The sequence below is a fragment of the Lacerta agilis genome, chromosome 3 (assembly GCF_009819535.1).
Source record: "Lacerta agilis isolate rLacAgi1 chromosome 3, rLacAgi1.pri, whole genome shotgun sequence".
Classification (NCBI taxonomy): Eukaryota; Metazoa; Chordata; class Lepidosauria; order Squamata; family Lacertidae; genus Lacerta; species Lacerta agilis.
Genome location: NC_046314.1, coordinates 103,795,598 through 103,815,274, shown reverse-complemented (window position 1 = coordinate 103,815,274; position 19,677 = coordinate 103,795,598). Strand labels below are relative to the sequence as shown.

The following is a 19,677-nucleotide window of genomic DNA, read 5'->3' as shown; positions in this document are numbered from 1 at the left end:
TACCCTTGGGCTCTCTTCCAACTCTACAATTCTATGATATCAAAATAATTTTCCTAAATGCTAATCTAATTAGAGTTATCCATCTAAAAGATTAGAATGAAGATATCAGGAAGCATCCCATTAAGTCATTCTTAGAAATACCACAGAAGAGCTGAAAAGATTTTCAGAATTTATTAAAATTACTTGTAAAAAAAGAAAGCAAATTTGAAGGAAAATATTTACAAGCATTAAAAAAAAACACACCACACACTATATTCCATTATCTGCAAGAGATGCAAGGTGGCCAAAGTCATTTAGTAACTAACTAGACACCTTAAAAAAGTTTATACAAAATAGTTATTTAACATACATCCAACAAAAAGGCATCAGTAATTTTACACAAAGGACTTTCATCTTGCCCAACTAGTAAAAATGTTTTTAAAATGGATTACAACCCACCAAAATGCAGTCTAGTGTCAAAATTTGAAGTAATCCTCTTATTAAACTATAAGGAAGTATTTAAACAAAAAAAGTCTCTACAGGTGATCTTCAGTTTACATGCTTTTGCCATGTTTATCCTTATTTCATGTTACAGCAGTTATGAGTTTAGTTCTCTGTGCATTTCGTTCATTTCCTTTACCTGAAGACAAAAAAAAAGTTTTATTCCTTTTCAGTTTTGATGCCTTTCGAACACGTTCATCTATTAATATTACCAATAGAATGGACACCAGTCACCAGCCTAGAAACTATTTTTTTTGCTATAATGTAACTCCCCCTGCCCCCAATAATGTCATATGTTCAGCTTTTTGGCTGAATTCGTCTACAGAAGAATCTACAAAGCTGTAATTTGCAGTTTTGTTTTTACTACAAAGAAAACCTCTTCCCAGGGCCAATATATGTATCAGATCCTAAGCTCTGTAGAAAATATTTCCTGTGTGCAGCATTTAAGTGACTCACCAAACTGTGAGATATCAAAACACATCCCCTCTCACACCTCCCACAGAATGTTGGCCATACTTTTTACAAACATGGCATATGAACCTTTCAGCAGCTTATTGCATGGCAGTTAAGCAAACAGATACTGTAAGAACCTGATAATTGTTCCAGTTCACTTTCTTGCTAGAATATAGTTTTCATTATTATTTGATTTATTATTCACTCTTCACACTAAGGTCTCAGGCAGGTCACAACAATTTTACATACATTAAAAACAATTTTAAAAATTAAAAAAATGAACCACGAGAAGCTAGAGTGAGGCAAAATATGCACCTCAGATGTTACAAGATCAGAGGAATTTTTACACTACTGTTTTATGCTATTGTTTAAATTCTTAACCGTTCCTTTGATTTTGATTTTTTAAAACTCACCTCAGCTTTTTCATATTTCCCCTTCTTTCTACTAGTGAAGACCTGCAGGGAGAGCAACAGGTTACACCAAGTTTTTGCAAAGCTTAGCAGTTCAAGGATACACAGAACACTCATGCAACATCCACGACTTCCCAGGTCCCATTCACTGAGGTCCCCTAAACCAGGGGTCAGCAAACCTTTTCAGTAGGGGGCCGGTCCACTGACCCTCAGACCTTAGGGGGGGGCCGGACTATATTTTGAAGAAAAAAATGAACGAATTCCTATGCCCCACAAATAACCCAGAGATGCATTTTAAATAAAAGGACACATTCTACTCATGTAAAAACACGCTGATTCCTGGACAGTCCGCGGGCCGGATTTAGAAGGCGATTGGGCCGCATCCAGCCCCCGGGCCTTAGTTTGGGGACCCCTGCCCTAAACGACAAAACCTTCTGGCCAGTCAGGTCCATGTTGCCTATGAGACCTGCAAGCAGGTCCATTTCACCATCTAAGACAGAACAAGAATTGCCACCTTCTGCCCCTACCCCCTGCCACAGTGTCTCACCAGAATGCTCCAGCTTCTCATCAAACTCAGGTGTTTCACAAGTGGGGCAGGAAAGATGAGTGGCAATGCCGCACACTGGAAGCAGCCGAGCAGTACTCATTGTGATTCCGTCTGAGGTGGGTGCTGCACCCTGTCTCATGGGTAGGCTTGGTTCTGCCTTCATGTGCACAGGACCAAGTCTCATCTACTATAAGATTTGTTTTTTTTATCACTGCAAGCCAGGTCACTGTGGGAAGCACAGTACCACAGTGGTATAGCACATGCTTGCACACACAAGGTTGAAGGTTTAGTCTGTGGCATATCCAGGTAGGACGGGGAAAGACCCCTGGAATGAAAGCCCGGAGAGCCACTGTCAATCAATATAGTCAATTGTGAGAATAATGATCCAGTGATCCAACTCTGTATAAGCACCTCTTTCCATTTAATTCTGTAATTTGGACCAAGGTATGACAACTGGATGGAATGAGCCTATTTCACAGCAGCAGCCACCCACACCAGTGTCTGCCTGTTACAGAGACTTACACTATGGTCTCCAAAAAGTTTGCATGCCACTACTTTAACAAACTGGGCATTTGTTCTCACTATGATAACTTCCTAGTACCTAAATTCAGCCTATAGCATGTATGACGGTCAAGTATTTACCTCGCTTATTCTTATCCTATTCAGGAGTGAATAGCTATTTCTACATATACTACTACTACCTCGGACACAATACATGAAGCTATTCAACCTTAAAGATCCTCCCAGGAGGCCCATCAGGTCCCCCAACTTTCAGAATACTCGCCCAAGGAGGTTCATCTGGTACAAAAGTCTCTGCTGAAATAGAGACTTAAGATACCAAGTTCCATTATGTTATACTTGGCTATTTTATTTCTGCTGCTACTTTGACTGTTGCCTTATACACAACCCTGGAACATTTTTAACCTGAAGAATGGGGTTAAAGTATCTTATAAAGTTAGAAACACATACCAGTACAAGAATACCAGCAACTATTGCCAGTATTATAATCACAATTACAGCAATAATACCAGGAGTCAAACGTTGCATTGTGAACTCTGGTGGCTTGTCATCAATGTAGTAGATTATAACATCATTAGATTGAAGAGATCCTGATGAACTGTCAAGGGTAAGACCTGGTCCTAGAATCAGAGAGTCCCCTTTGATCTGAAAAAGTAGAAGCACTAGTTACTCACTTCCTCTTGCGGAGTAAGCATTCCAAGCAATATCCAATCACTGAAATACAGGCAACTACTGATTTGTGTGGGGTTACGTTTCTGATCCCCATGCACATTGGTGGAGTGCGCACAATCCTATTACATCCCCACCCTGTTCCGCCCCCTTTTCCGGCCACTTCCGGGTCACCGCACTGCACATGTGCTCAATTGCATATAAACTGGACATGCGTAAATCAGTTGTTGCCTGTAAAGCACTGAATTTACATGAACCATTCTATTCTACCTTGCACAAAGGGACTGGTATACTTACATCTTTTTCAAAATAGTACGCCACATCAACTATATCTACATCTGTGGCAGATTTCTCTGTAGCGTTTTGCTTCAGTTCGATAAAAACGAAAGGCTTTTCATACTGGGATGAATAAAACACAGCAATTAGATCCACATAACCAATAAATAAAAATAAATAAATATATTAACAGAATGTGACTTTGTTAGGTTTTTAGAGGTCTCTTGGAGTTTAAAAATCATGTTCTTTTTGAATAGTACTATAATAATAAAATAATAATACTAATAATTGTATTATTTGACCCTGCCCAATTGGCTGGGTTTCCCCAGCCACTCTGGGCAGCTTACAGAATATATAAAACATACTTTAATACAAGTGATTTGTTTGTTTCAAGAACTTGTATCAAAAGAGGTTAATATAACAGTTCAAATATCACAGCAGTATGATACGAACATTGACAAAACATCTTGAATTAGCAGGCTATGGAATTACATGTGGAAGCTACAAAGAGGCAATTTTTTGTGAAGCCTAATACGTTCCATTCCTAAAACTTGTTCATGGGAATTCCGTGTGACTCCATCTTGAACCTTCTCAATTCTTTTATGCTTTCCCTTCAGTATTTGATTATATATTTTGCTTTTAGCTGGGCTTTTTAGATTAATATAAAATACTTACAACAGAAAGTCCTTTATATAGTAAAATTAAATATTTAACGTTGGGGTTCAAGTATATCTCTATCTTGAAAGTTTAAAGGCCATTTTTAGAAATATGTGAATACTAGCACAAAATTGTAGGAATCCAAATATGACAGAAAATCTGCAAAAATTGCTATTCATACCGTAGCAGTTATGTGATTTTTATTCAATTTGTAACGCTGAGAAAGTTCATCTCTGATATCACTACAAAGACAAGAATTAGAAACTGTTAGTACTTGAACATGTGATTTAGAACTGAATCTTGTGTCATTCTCTAACAACAATCTAACATCTTTGCATTAACCCCTAAGGGACATATCAGCAACTTCTTATTGGTTCCTTCCTGTCAACTGCAACTTCTGCAACTGTATTTACACCTTTCCCCATACTTGGCACTAGCAGAAACAGAGGCAAAGCTGTCCAGTTATATTTTGCTACCAGCATCAGTTAAACAAGTGAAGTGTAGATACAGTATAGCAAGAACAATGGCTTTGGAGGAAGTTAACACTGCATTAGTATACAAATCACTTCCTTTTGAACTACATTCTGAAGAACATCCCCATCTCTAGAAATTGTATGTTTTGCAGTCCTAATTACTTCAAACAGACTGAAGACATACCTCTCAAGGGTAGGTTTGTCCAAATCATTTCCTGTCTCAGAGTGCTTCATTTCCATTGAAATCCAGCTGAAAAATAAAGTATTGCCCTCAGGAATTTAGCTGGCCGATTCCACACATTAAATACAAGCTTAAGAAATAGGATTTCAAATAATATTTTATTTGTAAAATTACAATGGGAACAAACTTGACAATATTAAGGAGTGGGCAACCTCAAACACTGAGAGCCAGTGTGGTGTAGTGGTTAAGAGCGGTAGACTCGTAATCTGGGGAACCGGGTTCGTGTCTCCGCTCCTCCACATGCAGCTGCTGGGTGACCTTGGGCTAGTCACACTTCTCTGAAGTCTCTCAGCCCCACTCACCTCACAGAGTGTTTGTTGTGGGGGAGGAAGGGAAAGGAGAATGTTAGCCGCTTTGAGACTCCTTCGGGTAGTGAAAAGCGGGATATCAAATCCAAACTCTTCTTCTTCTTCTTCTTCTACCACTCCTAAAGCCACATCTGCAAGGGCTAGACATTTGGAGACACATACCACTGGGTGTAGTCAGCAAATTGTGAGGCAGGCAGTGCACAGGGCTGTATATGCACATATTCACTCTTTAATCTCCATGCTCTGAAGTAGATAAAGTGCCTTAGGTTACTATTAGCAGTGTGGGGAAGTGATATTGGCTGCATTAGGCGTGCCTTGTAGTGTGGGGAGGAAATTAAAACACACTCCCACCCAGCTCTCAATGCAGGGGGAATCTATTTCTGCACTGATGGCTGATCAGCTGGGCAACAAGGGAAGTGAGTGAGTGGGCCATGGCAAGCTGTAGAGAGCACTACTGAAGGTCATATGTTGCCTGCTGGTTGTCCACCTGTGATGTAAAACATTGTTTTATACCTGCATGTTTATATATTTGCCTTAAGATAGTCTGGCACCAAATATATATATTTCAAGGTACATGCAGTTTCACTGGAGGCTTACCTTGTCCTTACTACTTCATCGCATTTAATGTCTTTATCCCCCTTGTCAGTTCTTCGTATTCCAGCTGAGTTCACACACCAGCAAGTGCTTGTACCATTGCACTGCTTAGCTTTGAAGTTACCATTGTCATCACATTCTGGATCATATATGCCATCATTGTCTCTAATAGCATGTTGTGGTCTGTTACTTTTGCCACTCTTGTTGCGGTTTATTTCTGCTTTCATCAGCAGGCATTTTGAAGACACTGAAAATAAGATTGTAAAGAACCACATTTAAAGTTACCATTTCAGTTTCAAATGTCTGATTATGCTGGAATGCAAGGCCTTTCCAGCTCAAATTTGAAACTGTGAAGCAAGTTATCTAGGAGTTGTTGTACTCACATGTTTCACAGACCACTGTGACATTGGACCCATAAGTTGTGCATCTGCATGTACTGCCAACTGAAGTACAGTTTCCTGCATGCTTGTTGTTCAGACATACGCAATCTGTAATAATTAAATGTATCAGTTAGGAAGGAAATCAGTCAGGTACCATGCACCAAATAGGCAAGTAAATGTCTTCACTTCTGAGGGAGGAAGAAAAATTCTCTCTCGGTAGATCTCTGAGCACTCAAGATAAAGCCAACAACTGACAACAGAAATCAAAGCTCTTGAAGTTATCATTTTAAGAAGAAATAGTTTAACTCAAGAGTACTGAGTTTTGTGTTTATATAATATTTCTTACATTACTCCCTTCTGGTGCATTGTAATCATTTTATCAAAACAGTGCAGTTTGCATATCAGAGTATTTACATTACCATCAGCACACAGTAGACTCCTGCTTTACTATTCCCTTCTAGCAAGCAGGAAGAAACAATGCTACATCCAAACAACATCAAGAACAAACCACAATCTCTGGATCAGGGTGGATAAAAATCAATGTTTTTTTATTTAAAAAATGGATTATTATTTTTAATTTAAAAGGGATTTTTTAAAATAAAATGCTTTTGGAGGAAAAAATCTTTCTAAAGGTTTTCTATTTAAGTTAAGGAATCATAGAATCAGAGTTGGAAGAGACCACAAGGGCCATCCAGTCCAACCCCCTGCCAAGCAGGAAACACCATCAAAGCATTCCTGACAGATGGCTGTCAAGCCTCCGCTTAAAGACCTCCAAAGAAGGAGACTCCACCAAACTCCTTGGCAGCAAATTCCACTGCCGAACAGCTCTCACTGTCAGGAAGTTCTTCCTAATGTTTAGGTGGAATCTTCTTGTAGTTTGAATCCATTGCCCCGTGTCCGCTTCTCTGGAGCAGCAGAAAACAAACTTTCACCCTCCTCTATATGACATCCTTTTATATATTTGAACATGACTATCATATCACCCCTTAACCTTCTCTTCTCCAGGCTAAACATACCCAGCTCCCTAAGCTGTTCCTCATAAGGCATTGTTTTCAGGCCTTTGACCATTTTGGTTGCCCTCTTCTGGACACGTTCCAGCTTGTCAGATTAAGGAAAAAAACCTTAATCCCATTGTTCCTTTGCAAATTTATATACACAGAATCAACCCCTTACCTCTTAAATGCTAAGTTCCAAGAGGTTCAAAGAACAGATTGTTTGGAGTGGAATAGATCTGCACAAGTAGGTAAGTGCGAAGCAGTAAAAATGGAAGTGCAACCTTGTGAGCAGAATACACCACAAGTCTTGGGATCTTTGTGTAATAATTGTGCAAGTCAGTTGCATGCCTATGCAACCAGTGGCGGAGGAAGGCTCCGCGCTACCCGGGGTGGCGAAAAACACGCCCCGGGGGCGGGGGTGTCGTGACGTCACATTGTGACGTCACGATCGCCGGGCCACCGCCGCTTCCGCAGCCCCCTTTTAAGCCGCAGAGTGAAAAGGCGGCTCGTGGGGCTGCTGAGCGCTATCGGCGGCTTCCCTCTGCTGCTCCCGGGGTGACAGAGGGAGCGGCGGTTCGTGGGAGTGGCGGGAGGGGCCGCCGCTTGTCACCCCCACGTGCCGCTGTTCATTCCATCGCCCCGGGAGCAGCAGCATCGCACACACCGTGCGCAGCTGCTCCCAGGGCGACGGAGCAAGCGGCGGCGCGTGGCGGTGACAGGCGGCGGCCCCCCCGCCACTCCCCACGCACCGCCAGTCACCCCGGAAGCAGCAGCGCTGCAGGGTCGGGGTGCTCACTCGGCCGTGCGCTGCTGCGCCCAGGTTGACGGAGGGAGCGGCGGCGCGTGAGAGGCGGGAGGGGCCGCCGCTTGTCACCCCCCAGCCGCCACTTGTCACCCGGGGCATATCGCCCCTGCCGCCTCCCCCCCCAGCGACGCCCCTGTGTGCAACTCAGACTTGAGGGAAGTGCTGAAGGCACTTCAGGGCTGGCAACCTCTTCCCAATCCCACTAGGTTCCAACAACTGCACTAACACGTAACTGTACAGAATAGGCACCTGAATGTAGATGCAAATCCAAAGGGGTAGCAGTGGCTTATTAAACCTCACAATAATTTCATAATTATCTTTCTATGTATTTCTAATAGAATAACCAAATCAGTAATTTTTGATGTAACTGTAAGAACTACCTTGAAAGTTTATTATTCCAAAAATGAAACCTTCATCTGGTTGTAAATATTAACATTATACCAGCAAGATTGAGTCCTTCTGTAAAAAAGGGATTTAAATCAAATCTTACTGACTAGTGATTTAAACTGATTTAAATTTTGATTTAAATCAATTTGATTTAAATCAAATCCACCCTGTTTTGGAAATAACTAAGAAATTACAGTGTGTTGCTCCCACTGGCTAGATAGGAGTAGCAAAGTGGGAGCCTTCTGCTTTTGAAGATGCCATCTCCATCCTCAAAAAGGAGGGAAAGGAAGACCCAGTTAACTACTGATCAATGAGCTTGACATAAGATACCAGGGAAGGTCTTAGATAATTCAACAGTTGGTCTGTGAGCATTCAGAAAGGATGATGTGATTACCAAGACCCAGCATGGGCTTCTCAGAAATAAGTCATGCCAGACCAATCTGATTTTTTCTAATGGAATTACAAACTTGGTGGATCAGGGAAATGCTGTGGACATAGTATATCTTGATTTCAGTAAGGCTTTTGACAAAGTCCCCCATGATATTCTCATGAGGAAGTTGGTAAAATGTGGAATGACTGAGCAAGGTAATCATTAGGTGGAGTTGTAGCTGGTTGACTGACCAAACCCAAAGTACTCATTAATGGCTCCTTGTTATCCTGGGGGGAAAGAGGCAAGTGGGGTACCACAGGGTTCTGTCCTGGGCCCGTTGTTGTTCAACGTCTTTATAAATGATTTGGTTGAAGGAATTGAGGGGATGCTCATAAAAATTTGCAGATGACAACAAACTGAGGTGTAGCTAATGCCGCAGAAGAATCAGAATTCAAAATGACCTTAAAAGATTGGAGAACTGGGCGCAAGCTAACAAAATGAATTTCAATAGGGACAAATGTAAGGTTCTGCACCTAGGCAGGAAGAACCAGATGCACAAATATAGGATGGGGAACATCTGGCTTACTAGCAGTACACGTTAAAAGGATCTAGAGGTCTTGGTGGACCACAAGCTTAACCTGAGTCAACAGTGTGATGCAGGAACAAAAACAGCTACTGTAATGCTATTCTAGGCTGCATCAACAGAAGTATAGTGTCCAGTTCAAGGGAAGTCATAGTACCACTCTATTCTGCCATAGACAAACCAAACTTGAAACACTATGTCCAATTCTGGGCACCACAATTTAAGAAGGATGTTGACAAGCTGGAACATGTGCAGAGAAGGGCAACCAAGATGATCAAGGGTCTGGAAACTAAGCCTTATGAGGAGTGCTTGAAGGAGCTGGCTATGTTTAGCCTGGGAAAGAGAAGACTGAGAGGGAGGGAGGATAGCCAAGATCTCAAGGGCTGTCACATGGAAGTGGGAACAGGCTTGTTTTTTCCTGCTCTGGAGGGTAGAACTTGAACCAATGGATTCAAGTTACAAGAAAGGAGATTCTGACTCAACACCAGGAAGAACTTTGACAGAGCTGTTCGACAATGGAATAGACACCCTTGAATGTTTTTAAACAGAGATTGATGGTCATCTGTCATGGATGCTTTATTTGAGATTCCTGCATTGCAGGGAGTTGGGTAACCCTTCCAACTCTACAATTCTATGACTGTAATTTCCACTGGAAATGGTTATAGCTCAGGGGCAGAGCATGTGCTTTGGATGTAAAATATCCCAGGTTCAATTCCTGACATCTCCAGAGTGTCCCATCTGAAACTCTGGAGATCTGTTGCCAGTCAGAGTAGACACTACAGAGCTGAATGCCTCAATGGCTTGGTTCTGTATGAGGCAGCTTCCTCTCAAAGTCTAAAGAAAAAAGATTCTAAAGAACTCAGTGGAGGAAGTCACTAATCTAAAAGTAAAACAAAATTTTAAGACGCGTGTTGAATAATTTGAATACACACATTTAAAGGATTTGGTTCTCTCTCCAGGAAGGATCTACTGACTTTTTAAAAATAAAATGTGAGATGCTCTACTAGCTGCAGATTTTTAATAATTCATGCTACCAATATTCAAATTTTAATCAGGGGTTTGAAAATTGGTGACAGGTGGTTATATAAAAGAAACCTACTTGGGACATACTAAGAAACACTCCTTCCGCAAGAGTCACAACACATGGGAATTTTCAAGAGAAATTTTGCAAATATTATCTCTCCTCTAGTAGAAGACCAGATTTGCTCTCAGGCACCTCCCCTAACCCTGGGTGTAGTCTCAATTGCAGAAAGGAGCCAGTCACATCTCTACTCTGCTCTATTTCTCCTACCAGGAAATGCGAAATCTGAAAATAGCTCAAGGCCTCTGGGGTGGGCTTCCATTTACTAACAGGAGTCACATACCGGTAGGAGCTGACACAGATTAAAAAGGAAAGCAAAAGTTACCGTACTAGCCTGTTCTTTCCAGGGCTCTTAGAACTATAACAAGGAAGCCTCTTCTCTTCCTGATGGGAGAGGTGCCCATTGGCTGCAATAGTTCTTGTGCTCCTTGCAGCCCATTTAACCCCATGGGCCTGTAAGCTGTACAAAACAATCATTCCTGTCCTTCCAGGCAATCCCATCAGACAGCAGATATAACTAACACAGGTCAGCTCAGTCACCCACAGAATACACAGCAGCAGGAGAGGAAAAAATAAGGCTGGTTTAGTTAATCAGGTGATTGATCCATTAATATCACAGCCCTAGAAGGTTCCGACACCAGGGCTGCCCGAGAGGAAGGGTGAGATGACACCATCATTCTACATAGTGCCCAACTGGACCTAGCATTGGCAATGGGTCAGTGTCCTCCACCACACCCACGAGCCACAACCGTAGGGAGTTGCAGGGCAGGTTGTATAGTAAACAGTTCTATCCTCAAACATCTCACCTGCCCCGTGGCACCTGCCGCCAGAGGCAGCCACCTCACACCGCCTAGTGGTGAGGCCAGCTCTGCACCAGCACCTAGCAGTTCAACAGCTATATTTTAAAACTGCTTCCTCTTTGTGATGTCACAGACTGAGCCTCATTCCAGTTCTTTCCAGGCAAGGCTGGGGGGGGGGGAGGTGGAGGACGAGGACAACGTTTGAAAGGCAACGATCCCTGGAAAGAAGAGTACCTCTGGCAATACTTAGGTGTCGAGGGGGGGTAGGGGAAGAAAGATTCTTCTGCACAGGGAATTCCTTAACTCGAGAGAGGACGACATTCAAGAAAGGAACCCTGTAGCTGCTGAGCCCAAGTTGGCCTTACCTCCCATTTCTTCAGACAAGTGAGAAACGGTGGATATCGCCATAACCATATTGAAGCCCTCCTTCACCCGAGACACACACAAATACTATATACTAGAAGGCAAACAGGTATCCTTAGCTGCCCACATCTCAGCACACCTTTTAAAAAATAATAACCTCAACCCAAGTTCTGAACGCAAGCATTTTTTTTTTATAAAAAGTTAGTTTCCAGGACGGGAAGTCTTGGAGGCGCGGGGTTGTACCTAGCTAAGTTAGACTTTATAAGAGGATCCAAATCCGTCCGTTGACTTCGACGGATCTACTTTCGGTGAGTAGACCTAACACTCCAGTGGGGTCAAAATCTGAAGAAAAACTTCCCCCGACGACCGCGCTTGGGTCGGGCCGCCACCCCCAACTCTCCTCGGAGGCCCTCGATCTCTCTCCAGGGAGCTCTTTCCCAAGCAGCAGGATCCTCGACGGAGGGCAGCCAGGTGCACCTCCAGCCCCTGTCCCCTAACCGCCACCCACTGAAGGCAAACCTAAGCTCTTTCTGCCCCGGCGAGAAGAAGCGCCTCGCCCCTTCCCTCCCCGCCCCGACGGGGCGCCATTTTGTGGCGAGCGGACACAGCTCGCCTCGCTCCTGAAGGGGCTCTCCCCGGGCAAGGCGCCATTAAACCCCCTCACAGGAGTGGATAGTCGGAGGAAGGAGCAGCAAAGAAGGAAGGGGAAAGAGAAGGAGCCTTCCTCGACGGAAACGTACCGGTACCGCCGTTTACGGTGGCGGCGAGCGCTAGCATCGCCAGCGCCAGGTAGACGGTCCCGCGGGGCAGCTCCATCGCCGGGCAAGTAAGTTGAAGGAACAGGTAGGCAAAGGAGGCAAAATAGTAAAATTAAAAAAAAAAAACAGTAATAAAGAGGAGCGCTGCTTCGACGCGCCTTCTCCTCGAGGCTCCGCGGCGCCCTTTCTCCCCTCGCGAAGGCTCTCAAGCTGCTCAGCAGGTTCCGCAGGTAGACCAAGCCCCCTCTCGGCCGGCCGCGCCCGACGTCTCAGGTTGCACCTGGGGCCTCCTCACAAACGCCGCCCCCCTGGCACCTGTGTCGCTCGCTTTCTCTCTCGCGCGCCCGCCTCCTCCTGCTGCTTCCTTCTCCTCCCGCGAAGGACAAATAAGTCTCTCGGGGCTTCCGCGAGCGCTTATAGCCCGCAGCGCCACCTGAGCGAAACTGGGAGCGGCCGGCGGGGCGGGGCGAGTCCGGCGGCCGAGGCGAAAGAGGTTCACCTGCCCGCCCGGTGGGCCATATATGGACTTTTCCGGCGCGAGACACCTTTGGAGGGGCGGGGCGGGATGGGTGCTGAGGTAAGAGTCGCCTGGCACCTGCTGTCTGAGGGAATGCAGGTGGATCCTGCTGGAGCGCCGTCTGAATGTACCTACAAAAATGGGGATCGGTGGTGTTTACACAATTTACCTGTGTGGTGGTCCGGCTGGGGAAGGCTGGGGCTCGCCAGGTGGATGGCAGCGCAGTGCGCAAACTGAAAACTCTCGCTCTCTTTTCTCCCCACACCCCAACAAGAAACCAAGAAGTTAGCTGGCAAGAATTTAAAGTTCAAGGAATTAGTTATAGGTGGGTAGCCATGTTGGTCTGCCATAGTCGAAACAAAATAGAAAATTCTTTTCAGTAGCACCTTAGAGACCAAGAACAAACACAGTTGGTCTCTAAGGTGCTACTGAAAAGAATTTTCTATTAAGTTGGTGGCACTGGTGAAATCTGTGGCAAACACAGGGACAAGAAGGAATTCAGGGCATCTGTGGGGAAAGTCAGAAAGGATAGGGGATACCCTCAAAGTTTAAAGTTGATGGATCATGAGCTGCATATATGGAAGCTCCTTCCTTGTGCTGTCATAAATGTATCTTCAAGGACCTCTAATGGAATGGGGGTTTCTAGTGTCCACTAATAATAATGGACTAAATGACTGACCCTCGTGGTCCCTTCCAACTCTAAAATTCTATTATGTTGATTATTAAATTTGTATACCGCCCTTCATCTGAAGATCACAGGGTAGTTCACAACCTAAAAATAAAAAATGAGAACACAGAATACAGAATAGAACAAAAACCAATAATCCCACTCCCATGAACACTTGAAGGTCATGGAATATTAATCAGCCAAAGGCCTGGTTAAAGAGAACCATTGTCGCCTGGCGCCTAAAGATAGGTACTGAAGGTGCCAGATGAGCTTCCATGGAGAGAGCATTGCACAAATGGGAAACCACCATAGAAAAGGCTCGTTTTCATGTTTCCACCCTCCAAACATCTTGTAAAGGGGGGACACGAAGAAGGGTCTCAGATGATGATTACAGGGTCCAGGTCGGTTCAAATGAGGAGAGGTGGGTAGATTCATAAGGGGATCACAAGGTCTGAGTTGGTTCCTATGGGGAGAGATGGACCTTTTGGGCATGGGAGAGGTGGTCCTTGAGGGATTGCTGTTTAAGCAATTGTTGTTGTTCAGTCGTTCAGTCGTGTCCAACTCTTCGTGACCCCATGGACCAGACCACGGCAGGCATGCCTATCCTTCACTCCCTCTCGCAGTTTGGCCAAACTCATGTTAGTAGCTTCAAGAACACTGTCCAACCATCTCATCCTCTGTCGTCCCCTTCTCCTTGTGCCCTCCATCTTTCCCAACATCAGGGTCTTTTCTAGGGAGTCTTCTCTTCTCATGAGGTGGCCAAAGTACTGGAGCCTCAACTTCAGGATCTGTCCTTCTAGTGAGCACTCAGGGCTGATTTCTTTAAGAATGGATAGGTTTGATCTTCTTGCAGTCCATGGGACTCTCAAGAGTCTCCTCCAGCAATACCTGACTGTTAAGGCTTTACAAGTCAAAACCAGCACTTTCAATTGGGCCCAGAGCTTCCCTGTTATAGTTTAGTCTCACTAGGTATGGCTCTTGTTCTGTCTCTCTGCAAACTGTATACGTTTATTTTTTTTAAAGCATAAATCCCACTCTTTAGCCCAAAATGGCCCAGATTGACTTACAAAGGTCTGTGATGAGACAGTCCTTGCCATCAAGCATACAGTCCAAAAGAGCACAACACAAAAGGAAAAATGAATTGGAAGGGAGGAGAAAAAAGCAAACTCGGGCATTATTTCTTAGTTACAGCATTCTGTATTGATTAGCAGGAAAAGAAAGGTTTCAGGGAGAAGACAAAAATATAGTTGCTGGTCTTTCGACAGAGCTCATGGAGAAGCCTTGTAGTCCCATCTCTCCCTCCTATAATGTTGGAGTTAGTAAAAAGCTGCATGAGCTGTTCAGCTTAGCTTAGCAGCAATAAATTTATGTTGTCATATATTCCTATTTAAAAGGAAGCTGTTTATAAATCTACTTGTCTCTGCGGAGTGCTGACCTGACAGCAGAACCTACTGAAGCATAGAAAGCTGACTAAGTACTCCACCCCTGGCCCACAGACAAAGAGATAATATTATTAATACCAAGCCATTCCTGTTGTATTCCCACCCTGTTGATGGATCCACCTGCAAGAAGCTGCTTTACATTGGTATGTTCATGCTTTTCTTAATAGCCTTACTTTATTAGATTTATGAAGGAAACCTGAGATTCGTTCCCACATCCATAATCTGCTTTGAGAGCTACAGAAAATGATTCTGCACACCTTAATCTCTTTTGTATTCAGAGTTGGGCATAATCAAGATCTGCTCCTAACACTCTTTTAACTATCCTGTTTTACAGGAGAGTGAAGTTGGTTCCTAGTTCCTTATTTGCATTTTCCTTGGTTTTTTTTATTTGCAGTACAGAGGAACAGGGAAAAAGCAGATATTCAAGAAATATTAACTTCCAACTCGACAGTTCTGTGAGTCTATGAATGTCCAGCAAACTCGAAAAGGAAAAGGAACAAACACCAAAAGAGCTTTGTGTCACCTTTAAGACAAACAGAATTATTGTGGGAGGAGCTTTGGCAACAATAAAAGTTGTGTCACAATCAAATTGTCGGTCTTTCAGGTACCATAAAACATGAAGCAGGGCCATAGTTCAGTGAAAGAGACATGCTCATTATGCCTCTCCCATTCCAGGTCCAATCTCTGGCCTCTCCCATTAAATAGAGCTCAAACTCATAGCAGCACAAGAAATTATCTCTGCCTGCTCTTAGTACAAATAACATACCCTTGTTGCCAAGTTTCAGCCACAAAGACCAAACTGATTTTTAAAATATAATATGGAGCAGTGAGCATACACCAGACCCAGAGAACTGCGAGGAATATGCCTGAAATCCTTGGTATTCGAATATATGAATCCTCTCCCCAAGAATTTATTGTATTTTTATTTATTTTTTGCTTTTCAGACAAAAATTGTCTTCTAAAGTGGCTCACACCAATCAAAAATAAATAAGATACTTATGGCAGATTGTTGTTGTTCAGTCGTGTCCGACTCTTGACCCCATGGACCAGAGCACGCCAGGCACCCCTATCCTCCACTGCCTCCCGCAGTTTGGCCAAACTCATGCTAGTCGCTTTGAGAACACTGTCCAACCATCTCATCCTCTGTCGTCCCCTTCTCCTTGTGCCCTCCATCTTTCCCAACATCAGGGTCTTTTCTAGGGAGTCTTCTCTTCTCATGAGGCAGATGTTTTGTGTATCTCTTGTGGCAGATACTCTCTATATAAAGGGGACACAGGCTCTCGGGCATACAAACAAAAAAGACAAGACACACAAAGTAAGGTGGAGTAGATGGGAAAAGGTAGAGGAGGGAGATTGATTTGGTAATGCTGGAATGTAGTGAGTTGTAAGCAGGCATTTATTGCTAAGTTGAGCTAGACTGATCTGCCTCGCAAGTGTGTTTTCTTTGACAGAAGTACAAAAGCAAGTGGTCCTTGTTCCTCTGGCCACTGTGTCCTTGCTTTTACAGTTCTAGGGTAACTGGGAGTTGGAACAGTAATTTTTCTGGTGGGGCAAGGCAAGCTCCCTACTGCAACTTGTTCTCTTGTTGTTGCCTGGGGCCAGGTTGGTCTTTCCCTTAGCATGTGTTCTTCCTAGATGGAAGGGAAGGGATTCAACCTCCCAGGGTCCCTTGTTCTTCTGGGCAGTGACAAAAGCCATAAAGTTATTACTCTCATTTCTGCAATCTCTGGGAGACAAGCATTCCTTCCTTTCCTTCTTGCTTCAAATTCTACAGAGACCCAATAAGTATAAATACTCCAGGAACAAACAAAATTGTGATACACAAATGAGCCAAGAATTATAAAACATATTCTACACTAAAGCATTACAGAAATGGCAACCTGTTATACTAAATACTGATAATAGCATTCCGTGGCTGCTTCCCATGGATTCAGCCCTCAGGGAAACAAAAACATAGAAATCCCCGTTCCGCCCACAAGTATTCAATGAAAGAGTCACGGAAAACCTACTCAGTTTCCATACTGTTGCCACTCATGTTATCTGGTGACAAGTATCTTAGAAAGGAATCGGAACAAGAAACAGCAGGCACTTTCTTCCTTTTCTCGCTCCCTCTTTTACCGGTTTGATTTATTGCTTTTTCTCCTTTTGTTGTTTCTTGTGTGTGCATGCTAGTAAAAGTGTGTGAGAATAGAGAGCACAAGGAGATGTGTGTGTATCAGAAAGTATAATTGCTGTTAACAGAAGCCTTGGAAAACCAGTACACTTTTAAAATTAATTGACAGCTCCCCAAAGCCCATACCACAGCTTTTTACCACTCTTTAAATCACGGTGATGGGGAACACAAGAGTATGTTTGTTAAGCAATCTTTATGAAGTGAGTTTGTCTATCTGCTCCATATTTGTAAGCGGATTATTTGTACAAGTGTACAATCTTCCCCCTTCAAAAGGTACTGCATATATACTTGTGCGTAGAATCCAAGAAGAGCACGCAGGGATACCCAAGCGCTGAGGGCCAGGTACAACTTTCCATGAGCTCAGCAAGCTATTTTTATACAATGCCTGAGGGCAATCTGAACAGGAGAGAGAGAGAGAGAGAGAGAGAGAGAGAGCGCTAGGCGAGGAGGAGTAACAGGCAGATGGAGACCATCAGGAAGATAAGAGAGAAATGAAAAGGAGAAGCAAAGGGCAAGGATGGATTCTTGAGTTCGTCATCAGTATAAGCAAAGCATGATCATTGTCTGCTAGACAGAGGAAACTATTACTCACTCGTGTTCCATTTGGTCACACAGAAACAACACTCACTTTTTCATGACACATTTTCTCGTAAAAACTGCACAAGAGCCTGCTGGATCAGGTCAATGGCCCATCGAGTCCAGCATCCGGTTCTCACAGTGGTCAGCTAAATGCCTCTGGGGAACTGCCAGCCAGCCCCATGCAAGAGAGAACTCCAGTGGTTTCCAATAACCGGTCTTCCTAAGTATACTGGATGTAAAATGTATACTGAATGTAAAATAAGTATACTGGATGTGAAATATCCCAGGTTCAATTCATACTGGAGCTGCAGCTCCTCACTGACATGTGGCCGTGACCATCACAGCAACTGGGGAGAAAAGGCTGTAAGCAGACGAGACAGCTGTAGCTGTTCCTGAGCCTCACCTGTGTGGTGTAGATCTCTGCCTGCTCCCAGACCCAGAGCATGGAGTTCTAGGGTGCACACAGCCCATGGTGCTCCTAATACCCCAGTCCTTTTTTTTTTTTTTTTAGAAAAAGAAGTGCTTGTACTCACCATGAAGTTCCAGTAAATGCCACACTTTTTAACAACAACAAAAAGATTTTCCGGTACTGCGTACCCATGAATACCCCCTAAAAAAAGCACTGCTAATACCCAATCATATTTAAACTATTGATAGAGATTAGAGAACAGCAATAATGTGAGCATGCCTTAAGGTAGTCCATGCCCAGGAAAACCCTCCTTACAACATATTTCTATTCTCCTCCCATAGAATTGTAATTTGGCTGTTTGTGAGACGTTTCCTTGACACTGGTTTTGTTTTTGCTTTCCTGTAACTGCTGAATTGTGTTCTATTTTCCTTGTTACAGTTGGTTAGATTTATATTCATACTCATTTTATTTTACCAATGTGTATTTTAATAGGAAAGCAATGTATTTAATAATAATAATAATAATGCTCTAATAGGGTCTATCAGGTTCACTTCCTTTAGTGCAGTGTTTTTCAACCTTTTTTGGGCAAAGGCACACTTGTTTCATGAAAAAAATCACGAGGCACACCACCATTAGAAAATGTTAAAAAATTTAACTCTGTGCCTATATTGACTATATATAAAGTAATTCTCTTGAATTTTTCATTTTTTCCCACGGCACACCAGGCAACATCTCGCGGCACACTAGTGTGCCACGGAACAGTGGTTGAAAAACACTGCTTTAGTGGAAGAATCTGCAAGCTTTTGAGCTACTCTTTTCTAGCTCCGATGAACAGTTCTATATTAGTCAAATGTTTGCATAGTCTCCCAACAAAAACACCTCAGTCTAATACAATACATGACTTAATCACTCTCCCTCTTTTGTATTTGGTCTGCCCATTGACTGTATCCTGCTCAGTACTTAATATTTGCAGCACTCATTTATTCTTCTTGGTAGGGAATATCTATTCTGCACCACTTCCTTGCCAGGTTCATGCCCTACCTGGCAGCAGTAGCCAAACACTGGTCTGAAATCAGTCATGTATTTAGAACTGTAACTTTAGCAGTAGTGTTGCTCCCAGAGGGAGAGGTGTGCTATTCCAATTTTTTTACAACAGAGAACAGATAAAAAATAGTAACTGGAAAGCACACATGATGAAGTTGCCTGCCTGGCCAACTTCATTAGTATTAGCACATGTCCAGAGGTTGACATTGTGCCCCTCTCTGCCTGTCAATTTTGTCTCCATTTGAAATCTCCCTTTACTCCTTGTTGGGAAGAGGGCTGTTCAAGTCCTGCTGACTGGCTTCCCATAGTCATGTGAGTGTGAGTTGGTCAAGATGCTGGACTAGGATGGGTCTTTGGCCAGACCCAGCAGGGCTTTTCTTATATTCTTATGTCCTTTTAGGTAACCACTTAGCATGCTTGCCTTGCAGATAGCATGTGGTCTGTTCTGCTTCTTGCTCTGATCCTCCAGCCTGGCCTTGAAGCTACATCTCCCAAATTCAAACCTCTGGGCTAGCCAATGCTTTACTTTTTTGCTTGTCACTTGCTTCCATCCAGTTTTCCAGGATTCTTAATAATTTCTAGTCTGGAATTTATCCATTCCTTCTGCATTCCAGTTGACCTGCTCTTGCCTCATGGCACCATCAAGTGGTGACGTTCTCCTTCACAACTCCTATGGAACTGAGTAGGGGCAAGTGCA

General features: G+C 43.5%; 1 protein-coding gene across 2 annotated transcripts; it reads right to left on the bottom strand.

The window, feature by feature from the left end:
• Nucleotides 1-549: 549 nt before the first annotated feature.
• Nucleotides 550-12,512, bottom strand: EPCAM (epithelial cell adhesion molecule). 2 transcript variants are annotated; one of them, XM_033145056.1, is made up of 9 exons: nucleotides 12,132-12,512; nucleotides 6,011-6,115; nucleotides 5,631-5,874; nucleotides 4,669-4,734; nucleotides 4,193-4,253; nucleotides 3,376-3,477; nucleotides 2,919-3,054; nucleotides 1,347-1,388; nucleotides 550-619 (listed from the first exon to the last, which is right to left on the bottom strand). In XM_033145056.1, exons 1-8 carry the CDS (start codon nucleotides 12,205-12,207, stop codon nucleotides 1,378-1,380), a joined length of 801 nt encoding a protein of 266 aa, XP_033000947.1. In that variant the 5' UTR covers nucleotides 12,208-12,512; the 3' UTR covers nucleotides 550-619; nucleotides 1,347-1,377. The 2 variants fall into 2 exon arrangements, with proteins under 2 accessions (XP_033000947.1, XP_033000946.1); XM_033145055.1 differs by having other exon boundaries at nucleotides 2,860-3,054; nucleotides 12,132-12,511.
• Nucleotides 12,513-19,677: the final 7,165 nt, after the last annotated feature.

Coding starts and splice junctions, on each gene's coding strand:
- EPCAM (XM_033145055.1), bottom strand. CDS start 12,207: ATGGAGCTGCCCCGCGGGACCGTCTACCTGGCGCTGGCGATGCTAGCG. Junction 6,116..12,131: donor CACCGTAAACGGCGGTACCG/GTACGTTTCCGT, acceptor TAATTATTACAG/ATTGCGTATGTCTGAACAAC. Junction 3,055..3,375: donor CGTACTATTTTGAAAAAGAT/GTAAGTATACCA, acceptor CTACTTTTTCAG/ATCAAAGGGGACTCTCTGAT.